Here is a 17971-nt window from a genome sequence, read left to right as displayed (position 1 = left end):
TCTCACGTTCTTGTGATTGTTTGTGTGAGTGGATATGTACTTGCACCTGCAACTTTTTTTTTTCAACATATCATCTACTTCACAATCAGCTTTCGTGGAGTTTTCAGTGATTAAACTTGAGATGAAGTTGAGAAAGTGACTTCTAGAAAAGCATATTGAGATCACTTCTAGAATTTTTTTTATTTTCAAACAGAGACCCAAAAATATGCAAATTTTAACAGTTTTTTAGACAGGGGCTGCTATTTTCAAGCGGGTAAATCACTGAGGCTCGGAATGCCAATTACTGCTGGCTTCAGGACAGCTTTAAACACTTGGGCATATTTGGTTGAGACCATGGTCAACACAAATAGGACAATTGTATTCTTCAGGACTTTTGAGTCATCGCATTGGAGGTGCGTTATTTATTTAGTTTGTTATGATACTTTCTGACTGTAGCTTTTAAGGATGCTGGAGTTCAATTGCATGTAGCTCTAAATAATTTAGTTAACGGTCAATCGTGGAAATGCACGTTCGATTGACTAATCTGAAGTAATCTATAAAGTTGTACTATTTTCTTCTTTGTGGAAGCTAAATCTTTTAAATTGTGATATATGATTAATTGTTCATTCCTGTTCCTGAGTTGAGATACAAATAAGCTGATGTGGTCGACTGCTGGTAATTCTTGTATATGTAAGAGTGGCCGAAACCGCAATTCTTGCAAAGTGACTCAACATCCTTGGTCAAGCTCATGGGGAAAGGACCGGAGCGCAATTTCAGACTGATATCATTCCGAAGCGATGGGCATGTGGGTACCTGGAGCAATAATCCATCAGTGCCTGATTGTAGCCATTGGTGCCTACCTGGCGTACCTGATATGTGGAACGAATTTCTCTTGAACCTGCTACCCATGAAGTATTACGCTTTTCTGCAGGCTACTAAGATAAGTGTTGGAGTTGATGTTGTAGAATTGTAAGTAATGAGCTGATTAGTAAATAAAAATCTTTGAATGTTAATTGTGTATGCACTTAGTCTTATAGAATGACAAGTGTGAGGCTCCAATATGTAAGGCTAAAATAGCCATGTGTAGGGATCCTAGAAATTAGCTAGATGTGTGGTTGAGATCAAATGTGATGTGTGTGGAGATCCAGCTATAGCAAAACAGTCATGAAATGCACGTGTATGTGCTCATTTTTTCCATTAAGAGGAAATATATTCATCTCTGCAATTTTTGCGAGTGAGAAGAAGAACATTCATTCCTTTTTTTTTTGCATCCTTCAATCCTCTCTCTATCTTTATATTGTATAACTCAGATAAATAAAATACATTAACATGGCCTCAGAGCCAGGTTTGATCAACTAAGCCTGGGTGTGAATCTGTGAAGTCACTGAGCTAAATCGAAGCTCACTCAAAGCTCGGTGAAGGTCGCCGGAGTTTCATTATCATCTAAGAAGAGAAATCATCATTCAGGCCAAAGATGTCTGGATCTGGAAGCTCGGAGGTGAGAACCCCAATTTTCTCCGGTGAGAACTATGAGTTCTGGAGAATTAAGATGGTAACGATCTTCAAATCTCTTACAACCCTCGACTAGAATAAGAAGAAGAAGAAGAAGGAAGCTGAAGGGTTATCTGAAGATGCAGTCGATGAAGAAATGACTGTTGTGTTCACGAAGGATGCGAAGGCTCTAGGAATCATACAAAATGCAATCTTTGGCTGTACCGGAACAGCAGGTACCTCCGACAGCGCAGGAGAATATTGCTAGCGGTGGAGGAGGAGGGAGCTCCGAGCCTGCATCATCTTCGAGATGGCCCAAGGCAGAAGTACTGGCGCTGATAAAGTTGAGGAGCGGGCTTGAGTCGAGGTACCAAGATGCAGGGCCGAAAGGCCCACTTTGGGAGGAAATCTCCGCCGGCATGGGGCGGATGGGGTACAATAGGAGTTCCAAGAGGTGCAAGGAGAAATGGGAGAACATCAACAAGTACTTCAAGAAGGTGAAGGAGAGCAACAAGAAGCGGCCCGAGGATGCGAAAACGTGTCCGTATTTTCACGAACTAGATGCCCTTTACCGGAAAAGGGTGCTTGGCGGTGGGTCTACGGGCGGCAGCAGCAGCTCGTTGGGAAATATGCTAGAACAACAACCTCAACAGGAGCAAGTAGTGGCCGGATCAGAAAACAAGAATGCAGATGATAGCACGAATGTGGAAACAAATTTGAGAGCTAACCTCTTTGGAGAGGGAACAGAAGAGGCTGCCAAGAAGGTAAAGTTTTTCCATATATTTCTAGTCAATAATATTTGCTAATGCTAGGGTCTTGAGATACTAGAGTCATCAAATTCGTTGACAAAATTCGTTACGCGTCTGTCAGTATCTTACTTGTTCAAAACAAATATGATCCAAAATTTTATGTCCGCATTATTTGGCGTACAAATTTTTGGGGAATAAATTTTTGGCATGACATCCATGCATTGAACAATTTTTGTGAGTTCGTCCAAGCACCATTTGGAAGAAGCATAGTTTGGTGAGAGAACAACAATTGCTATATGCGATGCACTGATTGCACTTTGGAGCTCTGGAGAAACACTTGTTCCTCTTTCAAGCTCTTGATCGTCAAAGAAAGTTGTAATTCCTTGGCGCTTGGACAATTCATCGTATAAATGGGATACAAAACCCTTGCGGGTGTCTACACCCCGGAAACTCAAAAACACATCATACTTCCATCAAGGAGCTGATTCATTTGAAAGAAAACATGCAGAGGCTCTTTGGGTGCTCAAACTCAATGCCATCAGAACAAACAGTTGTTGTAAATCGGGTACTGCAAACAGTAACTGAATGAACAAGTAAAACAATAGAAGATCAACGAGAAGCACAGTTTCACTCTACTCTTGATTTGTTCTTCTTTGAGAGCAGACCTTCCAACCCAACAACTATTTGCAGATATAAAGGTCCCCTGTTATACCAACACCTATATTATCCAAATGTAAACCAATTCTTACAAATTAAGTGAGTAAAATTATTGACAAACAGAATTTAATTAGTTATATATGTATGTGTGTGAATAAAACCCCAAAATAGACTATAAACAAAGCAAGGTCCAACTACAGGCATGCCAATTTAATTAGTTAGAAATCGTAGTCAACAAAAAAAATCAGGCATACGCGCTTTCTTTGTGATAACTATGGATGTAAGTATATAAATCTAGCTTTCATAGAACCTCTATCTTTTGAACAATGAGCAATTGAACAGTGTCAATCTTTTGATAATTATAAACTTATGTATACAGATCTTTTTATAACAATGGGCAGTTCAAATAACGTCCAGATTCTTTTTCAATAAAACTATTTAGACACACAATATCAAGATATTTGATGACATATTAGATGTGAGCTTTACAATTGCATATTGAACTAATCTGCATCATAGAGTTTGTCAATAAATGTGTTAGTTTTGTGTGTCTAAATTTATAGCTTCACTATTTCGATTAATAAATTGTCTGCAAAGTGAGTCTGATAAAATGATATATTATACATGTCACCTAATTAAGTAGCTATATTAAACATTGAGTAAAGAAAAATGGTCAAGCAACCTATTATCTGTAAAAGACTATCCTCTAAATAGCCACAATTGGCAGCACTGATAAGGCAATTCGTACCCCCATGAAAAGAAATGCAGAACGCATAGAACCCATTGAACTAAAAGTATCTTGTTTCCCTTTTCCTGCATTTCAGAAATTTTTATGCCTTGAAGCTCAGAAATACAAAGCACCCACAGCCAAAAAACAGTTCAAAAGCCAGGAATCGATAACCCATTAAGGAAAAATGATAAAGAAAGCAATTGAGAATAAAAAGTTGTTTCATTTGTAACTGATCAGACCTTATACATTTAGTGTATTAGTACTATATAACTGAAAACACAATCAAAATTCATCAACGTTAAACTTAAACGATCATAACCTCAAACAACCAAAGTCTAGGGAACGAAATCTGATACTCATAGTACACATCTCTATGCGTAAAACATTTAAAAAAATCAAATGCCAGTTATTAGAATAGAAAGTTGAAGTACCTGGGCAAGTTTATCTTTTTATCCGAAGATCATTTCCACTTGCTCTAAATAAAAAGGACAACAACAATTGTCATCTCCACTTTCCCTGCATTCAAAATATCACCACCAGTGCACTTATATAAGGGAAAAAAACATGTGCTTCCAATCACCAAAGTTTACATAAATTTCTCACAAATCCATGCCACTGTGTGACACAATAGGATGTTTGAAATCAAAGCAGTTAAGAGTCAGTGTACGCATAAACAATTGAATGTTACAGATGGAATGCAAAATCACGTGGAATGAAATCATCAAATCCCAAAAGAAAATGCTTCAAAGAATTCTTGCGGAATCAAAATCCAACAACCATTTGATTATTAGTTCAACGCAAATCATTATGAAAACAATATACAATACAAACACATATCCATCCGACTTTTTCTTAATTTTTTGAATTTCTGGCCTATGTTTCCTTCTTGATTATATTTCTCTATCAATAGAAAAATGAAAAACAAACAAACAGTTAGGGGTTCAGAAATTTAACATATATTACTATAATTCAAAAGGGCTCATATACTTGAGAGAGAATGATGGGACCACCCGGGGATTCAAACAATTTTTCACTTTTAATCAGTCCCAGTCTTTTCTGTGAACCCTTGCATTGCTCTCTGCATTTCCAGAAGTTACATTATGAAATTTTACTGAATAGTAAATACTTAATACCTCTCAGAAAGCTCCATAAATTCTCCTTAAAACAAATTATGCACGATTAGGTAAAAAAAAAAGTAAAGAAAATTAACCTTGGAAGGCTCATTGCTTGTTCCGAAGCTGATTCCTGGAACATATTTCAACCATCAGAAAACAACCCTCTTTCGTGGTTCTGAGATGCTGTCGAACGGATGAGGGAGGAGCCTGCATGGGGAGATGCTGTCGAACGGATGAGGATGTTTCGTGGTTCTGAGAGAGAACTTGAGAGATTCGTTCTGGAAGCAAAATGAACCTCCTTCCTTTTGCAATGATGACCAACACGTGTAACAGCTTTGACAATTACCAAACAAAATACAGCATCAACACAAACTTACACAGGTACAGAGAAGTGACAAATGACAAGGCAAGAAGTAGGTAAATCACACTGAAAATTCTCACAGCCAAGTTATAGGATATAGGAAATTCAGAGGTGTAGGATAGGAAATTCAGAGAGGTAGTATAGGAAATAAATGGGAGATATTGGTATGGAGGTGGTGGGGATCAACAATTTAATATCGGTGACAGTATCCGGTGAATTATTTCTTTAACGAAGAGAAGTTAGTATGATTGCTTACTTAAATAGGAGTAAGAAAACTAAAATTTTAAGATAATTTATGATGAACTATTTAACCGTTAAAATATTTGAAATATTTTTTACTCTTGGTTAAAATTCTAAACAATTGATCGTCTTAGCCGATGCTTACTGATGTGTTTAGTGGCTCATTCCGACTTGGCCGTTTACTTTGACTGAAGTCAATTGATTGGCTGTTAATAGCTCCATGTGAAAGCCACGTGATGACTATGTTAAAGGCAGCAAGGAGCCAATTTTATAAGACATTTGATGCTTTTCTTTTGGTTCGCATCACCAAAGAGAAAAAGAAAGGCAAGCTATGACTTTCTGTTCCTTAAAAATAAAGGCCGGCAAAAAAAAAAAAAAAAAAAAAAAAAGGGAAACTTTAACGAAAGTTCATGGTACTATTCACTTTAACGAAAAATTATATTTTTACATTAAAAAGTCAATCCTGGTAATATTCATTTTACCCTTTATTTTGTCTTTATCGTTAAAACTCAAAGTTTTCAAATCATTTTCATTAATTTTTCTATAAAAAAAAAAAAGAGCAACATTTTGAAGGCATTGGATGCTTTTCTTTTGGTTCCCATTAGCAAAGAGAAAAATAAAAGGTTTTGGGCAATTACACATTCAAGATATTGGTGCTACATTTTTTGGCTTTTGGGCGATTATGTATTTTCATCTTCTCCATTTGTATTTTGCTTGAGTGAGAACTATTGGGTGTATCTAGGATTTGGGGTTTGGGAGTTAAAATTCTATTTATGATCTCCATTGGTTATTAGTAAAATTTCTTTACCGTCTTTGCACTAGATGTAAACTTATGTCAAATCAATATAAATCTTTTGTCACTTTGAATTGTTTGTTTTGTCAAATGTTTTTGAATTAATTAACTAGTTTCACATTTGACGCTTTCAAACAACACTTGATACTAAAGAATGAGCTAAACCATTTCATCATATTAAACTACAAGTTTACTGCAGAAAACTTGTAATAGATCAAGTAACCTCACAATTAGTAGGATTTCAGTGCAGTTTGTGGAAGAGAAAGTAGGAGCTTCTTGTTGCAGAATTTGTAGTCTGAAATTGTTTTTGATGTCTTATAGTAATGAAATGCTGAGTGTCCTTGTCTGTTTTATCATGATTGACATGGTCTCAAGCATTTTGTTATAAGCTGATGGACTTAATAATTCAAATGATGTTCGAAAGATTGAATTAAGTTTCGTGTTTCATCCAAATACTCCTTTCGAATTTTGTTGTTTGTACAACAATAGATGACTGCAGATCAAGACAACAGTGTTTTTCCATTAGTTAAAAATAAATTCAACTCCCCGGTGTCTTCAGAAAATGAACCTCGTGGTTCATTCTTGTACCAGGAAGAAACATGGAGGCCGACCCCACGGTCCTGCTTCAACTCCAGCTTTGCCAATTCTTCCCAAGTTTATGATGCAACTGACTTTACAGGGGACTGAAATGAAAAACTATTGCAATGAGAAATTAAGCAGATTTTTCTTCGTTCTTTATAACTCGTGAGATTAGATCCATTGACTAAGATGGTGAAGCAGAAAATATCTTTTAAGACTACAAAGCTGATGGGATAAATTGATGGGGACTTGCCTGCATTTATTATAAGATGGTGACTAGTAACAATGTCTTTTGTGGATTTGTTCTGTGTCGTTGAAGCTAGCACTTACAGGTCCACTTGAAGCTTCCTCGTCACTATATTCATGTGTTCATTTCAGGATTGTCAATGTTTGGTTTAGTTCTTCCAAATCTTGTTTGTACACCAAACGAGCCCCACACTTCTTCACACAATTGAAGTCTGCGTATTGTCTCACATCTGAAATGTAAGTTCTGAATAAAAATTGTTCCTCATGACAATATTTACGAGGCAAATAAAATACCCAAAGATGTTCCGACAGAAGTGACCATGTGTTATGACGCAAATTGTTATTTAAAAGCTCAATGACATGACCAATATAAGCAGGTCGATTGGCCAAGTTTTGGTTAGGATCTTGAAAAACAAGACAAAAGGCAATCCCCAGCCAGTCGGTACATGATGGTGGTGGAAGCTTCACATTTACTGAATTTCCCACACTCTGATTACTGAACCACTTTGGAATTTCACTTCCAGGCAATACAAGGTCTCCGACCTTATCGCCGGGACTTGCACACGATACCTGTAAGAAAAGAACTATTTTAGAGAGAGAGAGAGAGAGAGAGAGAGAGAGAGAGAGAGAGTACCTCATATTTTGCGACAAATCTTGGAATCCTTGAGAGTATTGTATTAATCCAGCCTTCATCTTGAACCAATGCAATGCAATTCTTGCAAGTGAAGTCAAAGTCATACAAATTGGTGAATCTGCTGCTCAACTTGGATGCATCTGTCAATCTTTTTAAGGATGTACAATTATCTAGATATACATACACATTTGATGGAAGAGGTGGCAATTCTTGAAGGCTTTTGCACCCCTCCAAACCAAGATACCGGAGCTTAGAAAGGCGTCTAATGCTTTCAGGTAGATTGACGAAATTATTTCTGTCGAGACACAACTCTTCCAAAAAGGACAAACAACCAATATCATCTGGGATATCTCCTTCACAGAGTTCACAATCTATTAGATCTAACTCTCTCATAGAGCAAAAACGATTTAGAGAAGACAACACCAAACCCCAACAAGGAGGATCCGGACGACTCTTTCCAAGTCCTAGGAAACGGTCCCACACATGTAGTTCACATTTAAAACATAGCCCTACAAGATTTTTCATACCCACAAGCGGCTCTGTCATTGTGTCTCCACATCCAAGAAGCTTTAAGTGATCCATGTCTCCTGGGAATTTGTCAAGTTTTGAGCATCCCATCACATCGAGATATGTAAGAGACATCAAATTACAAATAGCCCTTGGAAGGTTTAAGAGATTTTTGCACCAACGTAGACTCAAATGTTTAAGGCCAACCAGATGTCCAATTGATGAAGGTATTTTCTCGATCGCAGTCCCATCTAAGTAAATCGTGGACACATTCTTCATCTGCTCCCCAAATTCTGGTATCTTTTTCACATTTGAGCAGCCAACAAGCAATAAAGATTTAAGAGAATCCATTTCAAACTCACTTGGGAGGCTCTTAATGCTTTCACATCCTCTAAGGTTCAGAATTTCAAGTCTTTTGAGGAATGCAATAGACGGGTGAATTTCAACTAAATTCTTACAATCCCAAAGATCCAACTTCTCAAGATTTGGAAAACCACTGAAATCTGGGGTATTAATCAATTTCTTGGAGGAGGCAAGATTGAGATATTTCAACTTGGGCAAGTCCTATTCAACAACGTAAGGTTCATTATCATATATTTGGCTTCTACAATCTTAAAATTTATTCAAAACAATAAATAAATAAAAAGTAAATGATTATTTTGTAATTTAAACCGCATTTATTCAAGGATGGATAATAATTAGGTACTCATTAGCGAGTACATCGACTATTTTTTTTTTTTTGGTCCAATAAAAAAATGTCACATGTTCTTGTTTTTAACATGTCCATTATTTTTTTAAACAATAAAATATGTGTTAAAGTATCATTGGACAAAATTAGAAAATGAGTACTGGGGATTTATTTAATATTACTCTTACCATTTTTCCCTCCGAAAGCCGAACAAGATTGCTATTAGGCATGTTAAGTTCAATAAGCAAGTACGGGCGAAAGCTGGTTGGAAGAAACTTGGAAGGATACCGACTCCAATTTATAATTCTCAAGGAACATGGAAGAAATTTCGGGCCTGAAGAAAATATCAAATTATTGAATTCCAAAAACCTCAGTCCATGCATCTTAGAGAAGCCTTTGCAATTCCATTGGGGCACCTCTTCTACTTTGGGCGGGCATAAGGATATAGCTTCAATTGCTCTCGAACCCTAACAATTAAGAAAAAAGGATAAATTAATTTGACAATCAAGTCTACTAGTGTAAAAAGAAATCGTATCTTCTTTCAAACTTGGAATTTAACTTCTTACCGTATTGGTCATGAGTATATAAAAAATGTCATCGGAAAGCCACAACCTACTCCGTAGACCAGGGTCTTCAGACTCTTCACGAACAATTGCCCATGCCATTTCTTGTATCAAATCATGCATCCATATCCCGTTTCCGTAACCATTGTATATGAGAGATCTCTCAATTAGTACATCTATCATACTACTACTAGAAATTCCAAATGAATTGTCTAGCATCCGCAATACTTCCGTCGTGGGCTTCCCTTTGTGGAGACACGCAACATCGAGAAAAATTCTCTTCTCCATCTTTTCTAGTCCATCATAACTAACTTTGAGTGAATCAAAAACTGTTGGAATAGGAATTTTCCTTAGATTATCTCGTACACTATTCCATGCACCTTGACCTCTCGCATACAAAGAAGAACCCAAGGTTTTAAGAACTAATGGAAGGCCTCCAGCATGATTAATGAAATACTTAGACAGTTCCAAAAAATCTTCCTCAGGTTGCTCTTTTCTAAAGGCGTGCAGGCTAAACAACTCAAGTGCTTCGGCATCATTTAATACCTCGACATTATGACACGATGTTATGTCATGCTCGACCAGCAGACGTTGATTTCTAGTTGTAATGATAATTCTACTTCCCATGCCAAACCAATCTTTCTTTCCAGCTAGTACTTGTAGCTGGTTTACTTGATCCACATCATCAAGTACAAGAAGAACCTTTTTGTTGCATAAGCATTTCTTCGTGTAATGGATTCCCCATTGTTGGTCTCTAACGTCTTCAATATTTTCTTTCAAGATTGGGCAAAGTTGTTTTTGAAGACGAACTAGAGTAGGCTCTGTTACAGAAACCTCTCTAACGTTTTCAAGAAAGCAGTGAACTTCAAAATGATGGACGATTTTATCATAAACTAGCTTAGCAAGAGTAGTCTTGCCTACGCCACCCATCCCAGTTATCCCAATAAATCGAACATCATTTGCATCATGAGCTAACAGCAAACTTAGTTGCTCGAGTGCAGAATCAGTTCCGACTAACTTCTGTGAGGAATCTAATAGCGTGCATGTAGCTTGCACTTTCCTCCTCACGCAATTGGCAATGTCATCAATTAGCTGCCTTTCAGAGCTGGATGGAAGAATAGTATAATAAGTTAACCAAACAGGGGCACCAAAGTAAGAACAATGAAACATTCAAATATGCATGCTTACTTGAAATTCTTCGAATGCCACCCAGAAATTTTGGATACTTTTTTCAAATCAGATATCCACTGGGTCACCTTCTTTTTGTCTTCGGTACTAATGAACTTTTCTTCATGCTCAGTGAAGGCTTCGGCAAAAGACGCCCTCTGATTGCCTACGTCAGATGGATTTGTCTCATAAAAGACCGGCAGAATTGAATTCCTGGCTTCCATACATTGAACAATGTTTGTGAGTTCGTCCAAGCACCATTTGGAATGAGCATATTTTGGAGAGAGAACAACGATTGCTGTATGCGATGCTTTGATTGCACTTAGGAGCTCTGGAGAAATACTTGTTCCTCTTTCAAGCTCTCGATCGTCATAGAAAGTCGTAATTCCTTGGCACTTGCACAATTCATGGTATAAATGGGATACAAAACCCCTGCGGGTGTCAACACCCGTGAAACTCAAAAACACATCATACTTCCATCCAGGAGCTAAATCATTTGAAAGAAAAGATGAAGAGGCTCTTTGGGTGCTCCAAGTCAATGCCATTGGAAAAAACAGTTGCTGTAAATTGGGTACTGAAAACAGTAACTGAATGAACAGGTAAAACGATAGAAGATCAACAAGAAGCACAGTTTCACTCTATTCTTGATTTGTTCTTCTTTGAGAGCAGACCTTCCAACCCAACAACCATTTGCAGATATAAAGGTCCCCTGTTATACCAACACAAATTCGATTAATAAATTGGACTAATCTATATCTTAGAGTTTGTCAATGTGTGTTAGTCTTCTGTGTCTAAATTTATAGCATCACTATTTCGATTAATAAATTGTCTGCATAGTGAGTCTGATAAAATGATATATTAAACATGTCACCTAATTAAGTAGCTATATTAAACTTTGAGTAAAGAAAAATGTTCAAGCAAACCATTATCTGTAAAAACAGTTCAAAAGCCAGGAATCGATAACCCATTAAGGAAAAATGATAAGGAAAGCGATTGGGAATAAAAACTTGTTTCATTTGTAACTGATCAGACCTTATACATTTAGTGTATTAGTATTATGTAACTGAAAACACAATCGAAATTCATCAACGTTCAAACTTAAACAATCATAACCTCAAACAACCAAAGTCTAAGGAACAAAATCTGATCCTCATAGTACATAATTCATCTCTCTCTATGCGTAAAACATTTAGAAAAATAAAATGCCAGTTATTAGAATGGAAAGTTGAAGTACCCGGGCAAGTTTTTCTTTTTATCCGAAGATCATCTCCACTTTCCCGCATTCAAAATATCACCACCAGTGCACTTATATAAGGGAAAAAAACAAGTGCATCCAATCATCAAAGTTTACATAAATTTGTCACAAATCCATGCACTGATGTTCAAAATCAAAGCAGTTAAGAGTCAGTGTACACATCAACAATTGAATGTTACAGATGGAATGCAAAATCACGTGGAATGAAATCATCAAATCCCAGAGGAAAAAACTTTTCAAAGCATTCTTGTGAAATCAAAATCCAACAACCATTTGATTATTAGTTCAACGCAAATCATCCGACTTTTTCTTAATTTTTTGAATTTCTTGACAATGTTTCCTTCTTGATTATATATCTCTATCAATAGAAAAATGAAAAACAAACAAACAGTTAGGGGTTCAGAAATTTAACATATATCACTAATCAGTCCCACAATCTTTTCTGTGAACCCTTGCATTGCTCTCTGCATTTCCAGAAGTTACATTATGAAATTTTACTGAATAGTAAATAGTTAATACCTCTCAGAAAGCTCCATAAATTCTCCTTGAACAAATTATGCAATATGAGTAAAAGATAAAAATAAAAAATAAAAAAAAGTAAAGAAAATTAACCTTGGAAGACTCCTTGCTTGTTCCGAAGCTGATTCCTGGAACGTATTTGAACCATCAGAAAAAACCCTGCAAACCACACAATGGAAAAAATGAAGTACTTTTTTTTTTTTTCCTAAGATTAGGAGAGAAAAAGGCTGATAGTGGAAAATCCTAAAAAATTAGAAAAATAAAAAGCCAAAATTATAAATCTGGAAAGAGTACCCAAAGATAAGATTTTCTGGGATTAAGATTATCTTCGAATGTACACCAGATTCGCGGTTTTTCAGTGAGAGGACGTTCTCGTTAGTAATTTCTTAAAGTTCTGGGGAAAAATAGAGATGAAAAAAATACCCAGGAGAAGGGGCGGAGGAGATGCTGTCGAACGGAGGAGGAGGAAGGAGGAGGAGCCTGGATGGGGAGATGAGAGCCAGTGTCTTAATGAAATCCAAATTTGTTTTTTTTAAGGAAAAATGGCAATTGCGGAAATAAATTCAAATTATCTAATGAAATTGCACTCTAGCTAAAGCCACAGTGCGGCCGCTACCCAGTTTTAGAACAGGGTAATGTTCTAAAATTTAAGAAAAGAATTTGAAACTATAAATCTTCTCTTGGTAATTACAAGATGCAATTTTTATTCGTAACTGTCATCAGATATTTGGCTTAGTATCAACACATATTTAACAAATCGATTTGATTTTACAGTCTTTGATAACTTAGTTTAAGTTGTTGAATCATATGCAATTATTGAAAAATGAGTTATGCTAACAAAATAAGTATTCAATGAACGAGTGAACAAAAATGAGCAGGAAAAAGAAAATATAAACTTTAAATCTTGTTTTGGTAATTGAAAATGTATATTAAGCAAAAGAGATCAAGGACTTGGAGAATTATCAAACAAAATACAGAATCAACACAAACTTACACAAGTAGAGAGAAGTGACAAATGGCAAGGCAAGAAGCAGATAAATCACACTGAAAATTCTCGCAACGAAGTTGTAGGAATATAAGAAATTCAGATAGGTAGGATACGAAATAAATGGGAGGGAGATGGGTACTTATACTAGTAGTGAAGGTGGTGGGGACCACACGGTTCAGTGTCGGTGATAATGTTGAGTGAATTATTTCTTTGACGAAAAAACGTTAGTATTGTTGAAAAGTCTGAAGGCAATGAATGCCCACACAATATGTTAGCAGAATTCTTCAGCATGGGCAGAAGTTTTCAATGCCCATGCAAAGTGAAAGTTGAATACATAGAGATTGTATAGTCAGACGAAGTGTCGTAAATTTCAAAATGCATTAACTGCATCAGTTTGGAGTTGCTCTATAAATAGAGCACTCCGCATGTTTTCATGTAACAGAAAATATAAGAAGAAGCAAAACAAGAGAAAAATATCAGTAACATCATCTATTCATCTGCCTTTTATTTGTTATCCTCTTGTGCTATAGTTTTAGTGTGGCATTTTACATCTACCTTGCACTTACCATTAAAAAGGTTATTCCTCTAACTTTGACCTTTTTATAACACGTTATCAGCACGAGTCTCTAAATATAATTATTCTCTCATCTCTCTTCGCCGAACGAACGAAAGAAAGAAAAAATGTTTCCTTTAAGGTTTTTACTGTTCATCTTCTTCCTCTGCCTCAACTGTGCCGTATACCCTCGCGACGAACTGTTTGCTCCATGCCTGCTCTTAGTTCTCAATTTAACGGTTACATACATCTTTGATTACTTGTTTGGTGTAGAGATTGATTACTAACCCAGTATTTATTTATGTTAATTTTACTGCAATCCAAGATGGTGCGGTACAATCGCCCATCTTGAACTGCAAATTTATTCTTACTGCAATCCAAGACGGTGCGGTATCATCGCCTATCTTGGACTGCAGATTTAATTTTACTGCAAATTTTAGGTGGAGCGGTATAATCGCCCACCCTACCCTGCATATATAAATTTACCTGTTGTTTAATTTCATTGCAATTTTAGGTGGTGCGGTATAATTGCTCACACTGCTCTGCATATTTAATTTTCCTGTTACTTGAGTGGTGCGAAATAATCGCTCATTCTATATTACATTATTTCAATGAGAATGGTGCGGTACAATCGCCCTCCTCATTCATCCTGAAAATCTCGAGCCAGAAGTTTCGAGTGCTTATCATTTTGGCCTGAAGATCAAAATGAAAAATTTGTAAGAACCAGAAGTTCTAACATCATATTCCTCCAGGAATACATATTATTGCAAGTTCTTACACATCTCATTTTTTTTCAGAAAAGAAAATGGCGAACTTGGCGAAGCTTGAATTTGCTGCCCTGGATATTACCGGGAAGAATTACCTGACCTGGGTACTGGATACCAAGATCCATCTGGAAGCAGGGAATCTTGGAGATACCATCAGGGAAAAGAGCAACTCATCCTCTCAAGATCAAGCAAAGGCCATGATTTTCATTCGCCGCCATCTTGATGAGGCGTTAAAGAGCGAGTACTTAACGGTTGAAGATCTGTTAGCTCTCTGGAATGCCTTGAGAAACAGATACAATCACCAGACAACGGTGATTCTTCCAAGGGCCCGCTATGAGTGGACTCATCTGAGGATCCAAGACTTCAAGTCAGTGGCAGAATACAATTCTGGATTGTTCAGAATTACCTTTCAGATGAAGCTCTATGGGGATATTATTACTGAGGAGCATATGCTGGAAAAGACTCTCAGCATATTTCATGCCTCCAACGTGCTCCTGCAGCAGCAGTATAGAGCGCGAGACTACACTGAGTACAACCAGCTGATATCTGTGCTCTTAGTAGCTGAACAGAATGATGAGCTCCTGATGAAAAACCATCATTCCCGACCTACTGGATCTGCACCATTCCCATAAGTGAATGCTGCTTCCCTCGAAGTGAACGCCACATCCTCTGGTGGTGATAATCATAAACGAGGACGTGGCCACAAGCGAGATCGATGGAATAGGAAAGGCAAGAACCATGGAGTTCAGTTTCACAACCAGGTTCCGAGGCATAATTCAGGCCCGAGCTTCAAAAATGCGAATCGCCACAAAGGCAAAGCTCATATGAACAATGCTCCTAGAAACTCTGAAGGAGCCTGCCATAGGTGTGGTGGCAATGGGCATTGGACGCGTATTTGTCGTACCCCAAAACATCTAGTTGATCTGTATCAAGCCTCCCTCAAGAAGAAGGGTGTCGAGACCAATTTTCTCGACCAGGCTAGACCAATGGATATACCTGATCTAGTGTTTGACTTATCAGGGCAGTTGAACACAACATATCTAGATGTTCCAGACTTTATTGTGGAAAGGGGAAATGAAGTATACCGGTCCGATTGAATCATTGATGTACTTTTATTATGCTGAACTTGTAGTATTTCAGATTCAATAAAAGTGGCATGTAAATTTCTTGTTATAACTTGCTTTTAACTCTGATTCTTACTCAGAGAGCATGGATAAAAACTGTGGTTATTCTCAGAACATGAGAAATGGCGAAGATATTAGTATTGCAGATAGTGGAACCACACATACAATACTTCGTGATCGAAAGTATTTCTCAAGTTTAATACTTACAAGAGTAGGGATAACAACAATATCAGGACCTTCAGATGTAATTGAAGGTTCAGGGCAAGCCCAGATTATGTTACCAAATGGAACAATATTGTCCATACAGAATGCATTGTATGCTACTCGATCTACTTGAAATTTGTTGAGTTTCAAAGACATACGTTTAAATGGATACCACATTGAAACAAAAAAATGCAGAAAATATGGAGTATCTATGCATTACCTCCAATGATACCCAGAAGCGTATATTAGAGAAGTTGCATGGTATGTCGAGTGGATTGTATTATACATACATAAGGACAATTGAATCACATACTGTCATGAACCAGAAGTTCATTGATTCAAAAGTTTACATGCTTTGGCATGACCGTCTGGGTCATCCAGGATCTACCATGATGCGTATGATCATTACCAACTCTAATGGACATCAATTAATGAGCAAACACATTGCTGCCTTAAATGATAACCCTTGTAAAGCTTGTTCTCAAGGGAAGTTGGTAATTAGACCATCTCAACTAAAGGTTGATGCTGAATCCCCATCATTTCTGCAAAGAATTCAAGGGGATATTTGTGGGCCTATTCAACCATCATGTGGACCATTTCAATATTTTATGGTTTTGGTTGATGCATCTACTCGATGGTCACATGTTTGTCTCTTGTCTACTCGGAATGTAGCCTTTGCGAGACTCCTTACTCAGATAATTAAGTTACGAGCACAATTCCTAGATTATCCCATTAAGTCAATCCGACTTGATGATGCTGGTGAATTTACGTCTCAAACCTTTGATGATTATTGCATGACATTGGGCATTGATATTGAACACCCTGTTCCTCATGTCCATACTCAAAATGGTTTAGCAGAAGCATTGATCAAGCGACTTCAGTTAATAGCTCGCACTCTGCTTATGAAAACCAAATTACCAGTCTCTGCATGGGGACATGTCATCTTACATGCTGCATCATTGGTTCGATTGAGACATATAGCCAACCATGAATACTCTTCAATACAACTCGTGTTTGGACATCAGCCAAACATTTCTCATTTACGAGTTTTTGGTTGTGCTGTTTATGTGCCTATTGCACCGCCACAACGCACTAAAATGGGACCTCAGCGTAGACTGGGAATTTACGTGGGTTTTGATTCACCATCTATCATTAGATATTTGGAACCCTTGACAGGTGATATGTTTACAGCTCGTTTTGCTGATTGTCACTTTGATGAGACAATTTTCCCGTTGTTAGGGGGAGAAAAGACCGTTCCAAAAGAACGGAAAGAGTTAACATGGGTTGTTCCCACCTTGTCTCATTTTGATCCTCGCAGCATTCAATGTGAAAATGAAGTGAGAAGGATCGTTCATCTTCAAAGCATTGCCAATCAAATGCCAGATGCATTTAATGATGCTATGAAAGTGACAAAATCACATATACCAGCTGCAAATGCACCTGCAAGAATTGATGTCCCTGTTGGACAAAATAAAGTGGCAGCGAATGATTCATCTGGTGCACGCCTGAAGCGTGGTAGACCCCCAGGTTCAAAAGATTCAGCCCCTCGAAAGAGAAAGTCGAGGGTACAACTGAAAATCATTCAGGAAGAGAAAATGAATGATACATCCACAATTCATGATTTTGGACTTCCAGAAAAAAAAAAATGTCCTTGATGAAATATATGTCGCTGAAGAGACAGAAGTACATGAAAGCAAAGAAATCTCTATAAACTATGCATGTACAAATGAATTATGGGATCGGAATGAAATAATCATCGATGATATGTTTGCATTCGCAATAGCCACTGAAATCATCTTAAGTGATGATATTGAGCCCCGCTCTGTTGATGAATGCAAACAGAGACAGGATTGGCCTAAGTGGAAAGATGTCATCCAGGCAGAATTAAATTCCTTGGAAAGGCGGAATGTTTTTGGACCAGTAGTCCAAACTCGCCTAGTGTAAACCCCGTGGGTTACAAATGGGTATTCATAAGGAAACGCAATGAGAAAAACGAGATCGCAAGATACAAAGCACGACTCGTTGCACAAGGTTTTTCTCAAAGACCTGGAATTGATTATGA

At 37.3% G+C, this 17971-nt stretch overlaps 2 protein-coding genes across 7 annotated transcripts in view; both read right to left on the bottom strand.

The window, feature by feature from the left end:
- Window positions 1-5093, bottom strand: part of LOC148693321 (TMV resistance protein N-like) — a 39831-nt gene extending 34738 nt beyond the window's left edge. The window contains exons 1-3 of one of the 4 annotated variants that reach the window (XM_088677730.1): window positions 4817-5093; window positions 4594-4684; window positions 4038-4122 (exon numbers count right to left, since the gene is read on the bottom strand). The gene's annotated coding sequence lies outside the window, so the exon portion shown is untranslated. Of the gene's footprint in view, window positions 1-3563; window positions 3690-4037; window positions 4123-4593; window positions 4685-4816 lie in introns of those variants that run through there. The other 3 variants (XM_088677731.1, XM_088677728.1, XM_088677734.1) reach the window with 3 other exon arrangements.
- A 1427-nt stretch (window positions 5094-6520) lies between these two features.
- On the bottom strand, window positions 6521-13388 carry LOC137727859 (TMV resistance protein N-like). 3 transcript variants are annotated; one of them, XM_088677735.1, is made up of 10 exons: window positions 13268-13388; window positions 12568-12913; window positions 12367-12432; window positions 11734-11874; window positions 10521-11208; window positions 9336-10437; window positions 8958-9236; window positions 7575-8645; window positions 6948-7510; window positions 6521-6798 (listed from the first exon to the last, which is right to left on the bottom strand). In XM_088677735.1, the coding sequence occupies exons 5-9, from the start codon at window positions 11042-11044 to the stop codon at window positions 7064-7066; spliced, it is 3423 nt and encodes a 1140-aa protein (XP_088533861.1). In that variant the 5' UTR covers window positions 11045-11208; window positions 11734-11874; window positions 12367-12432; window positions 12568-12913; window positions 13268-13388; the 3' UTR covers window positions 6521-6798; window positions 6948-7063. The 3 variants fall into 3 exon arrangements, with proteins under 3 accessions (XP_088533861.1, XP_088533863.1, XP_088533862.1); XM_088677737.1 differs by having other exon boundaries at window positions 12697-12753; window positions 13268-13372; XM_088677736.1 differs by lacking the exon at window positions 12568-12913 and having other exon boundaries at window positions 13268-13381.
- Between the last annotated feature and the right edge of the window lie 4583 nt (window positions 13389-17971).

Source organism: Pyrus communis, chromosome 10 (genome assembly GCF_041283825.1).
Source record: "Pyrus communis isolate YQ-2024b chromosome 10, ASM4128382v1, whole genome shotgun sequence".
Taxonomy (NCBI): domain Eukaryota; kingdom Viridiplantae; phylum Streptophyta; class Magnoliopsida; order Rosales; family Rosaceae; genus Pyrus; species Pyrus communis.
Note: the sequence above shows the minus strand (reverse complement) of the source record. Positions and strands in the feature narration are given on the sequence as shown.

What these genes read in the sequence shown, in the direction of transcription:
- LOC137727859 (XM_088677735.1), bottom strand. Translation starts at nt 11,044, where the DNA reads ATGGCATTGACTTGGAGCACCCAAAGAGCCTCTTCATCTTTTCTTTCA. An exon ending in GGCTTTCGGAGGGAAAAATG is followed by an intron (nt 8,646 to 8,957) that starts GTAAGAGTAATA and finishes GTTGTTGAATAG; the next exon opens with GACTTGCCCAAGTTGAAATA. An exon ending in GATTTGTCGCAAAATATGAG is followed by an intron (nt 7,511 to 7,574) that starts GTACTCTCTCTC and finishes CTTTTCTTACAG; the next exon opens with GTATCGTGTGCAAGTCCCGG.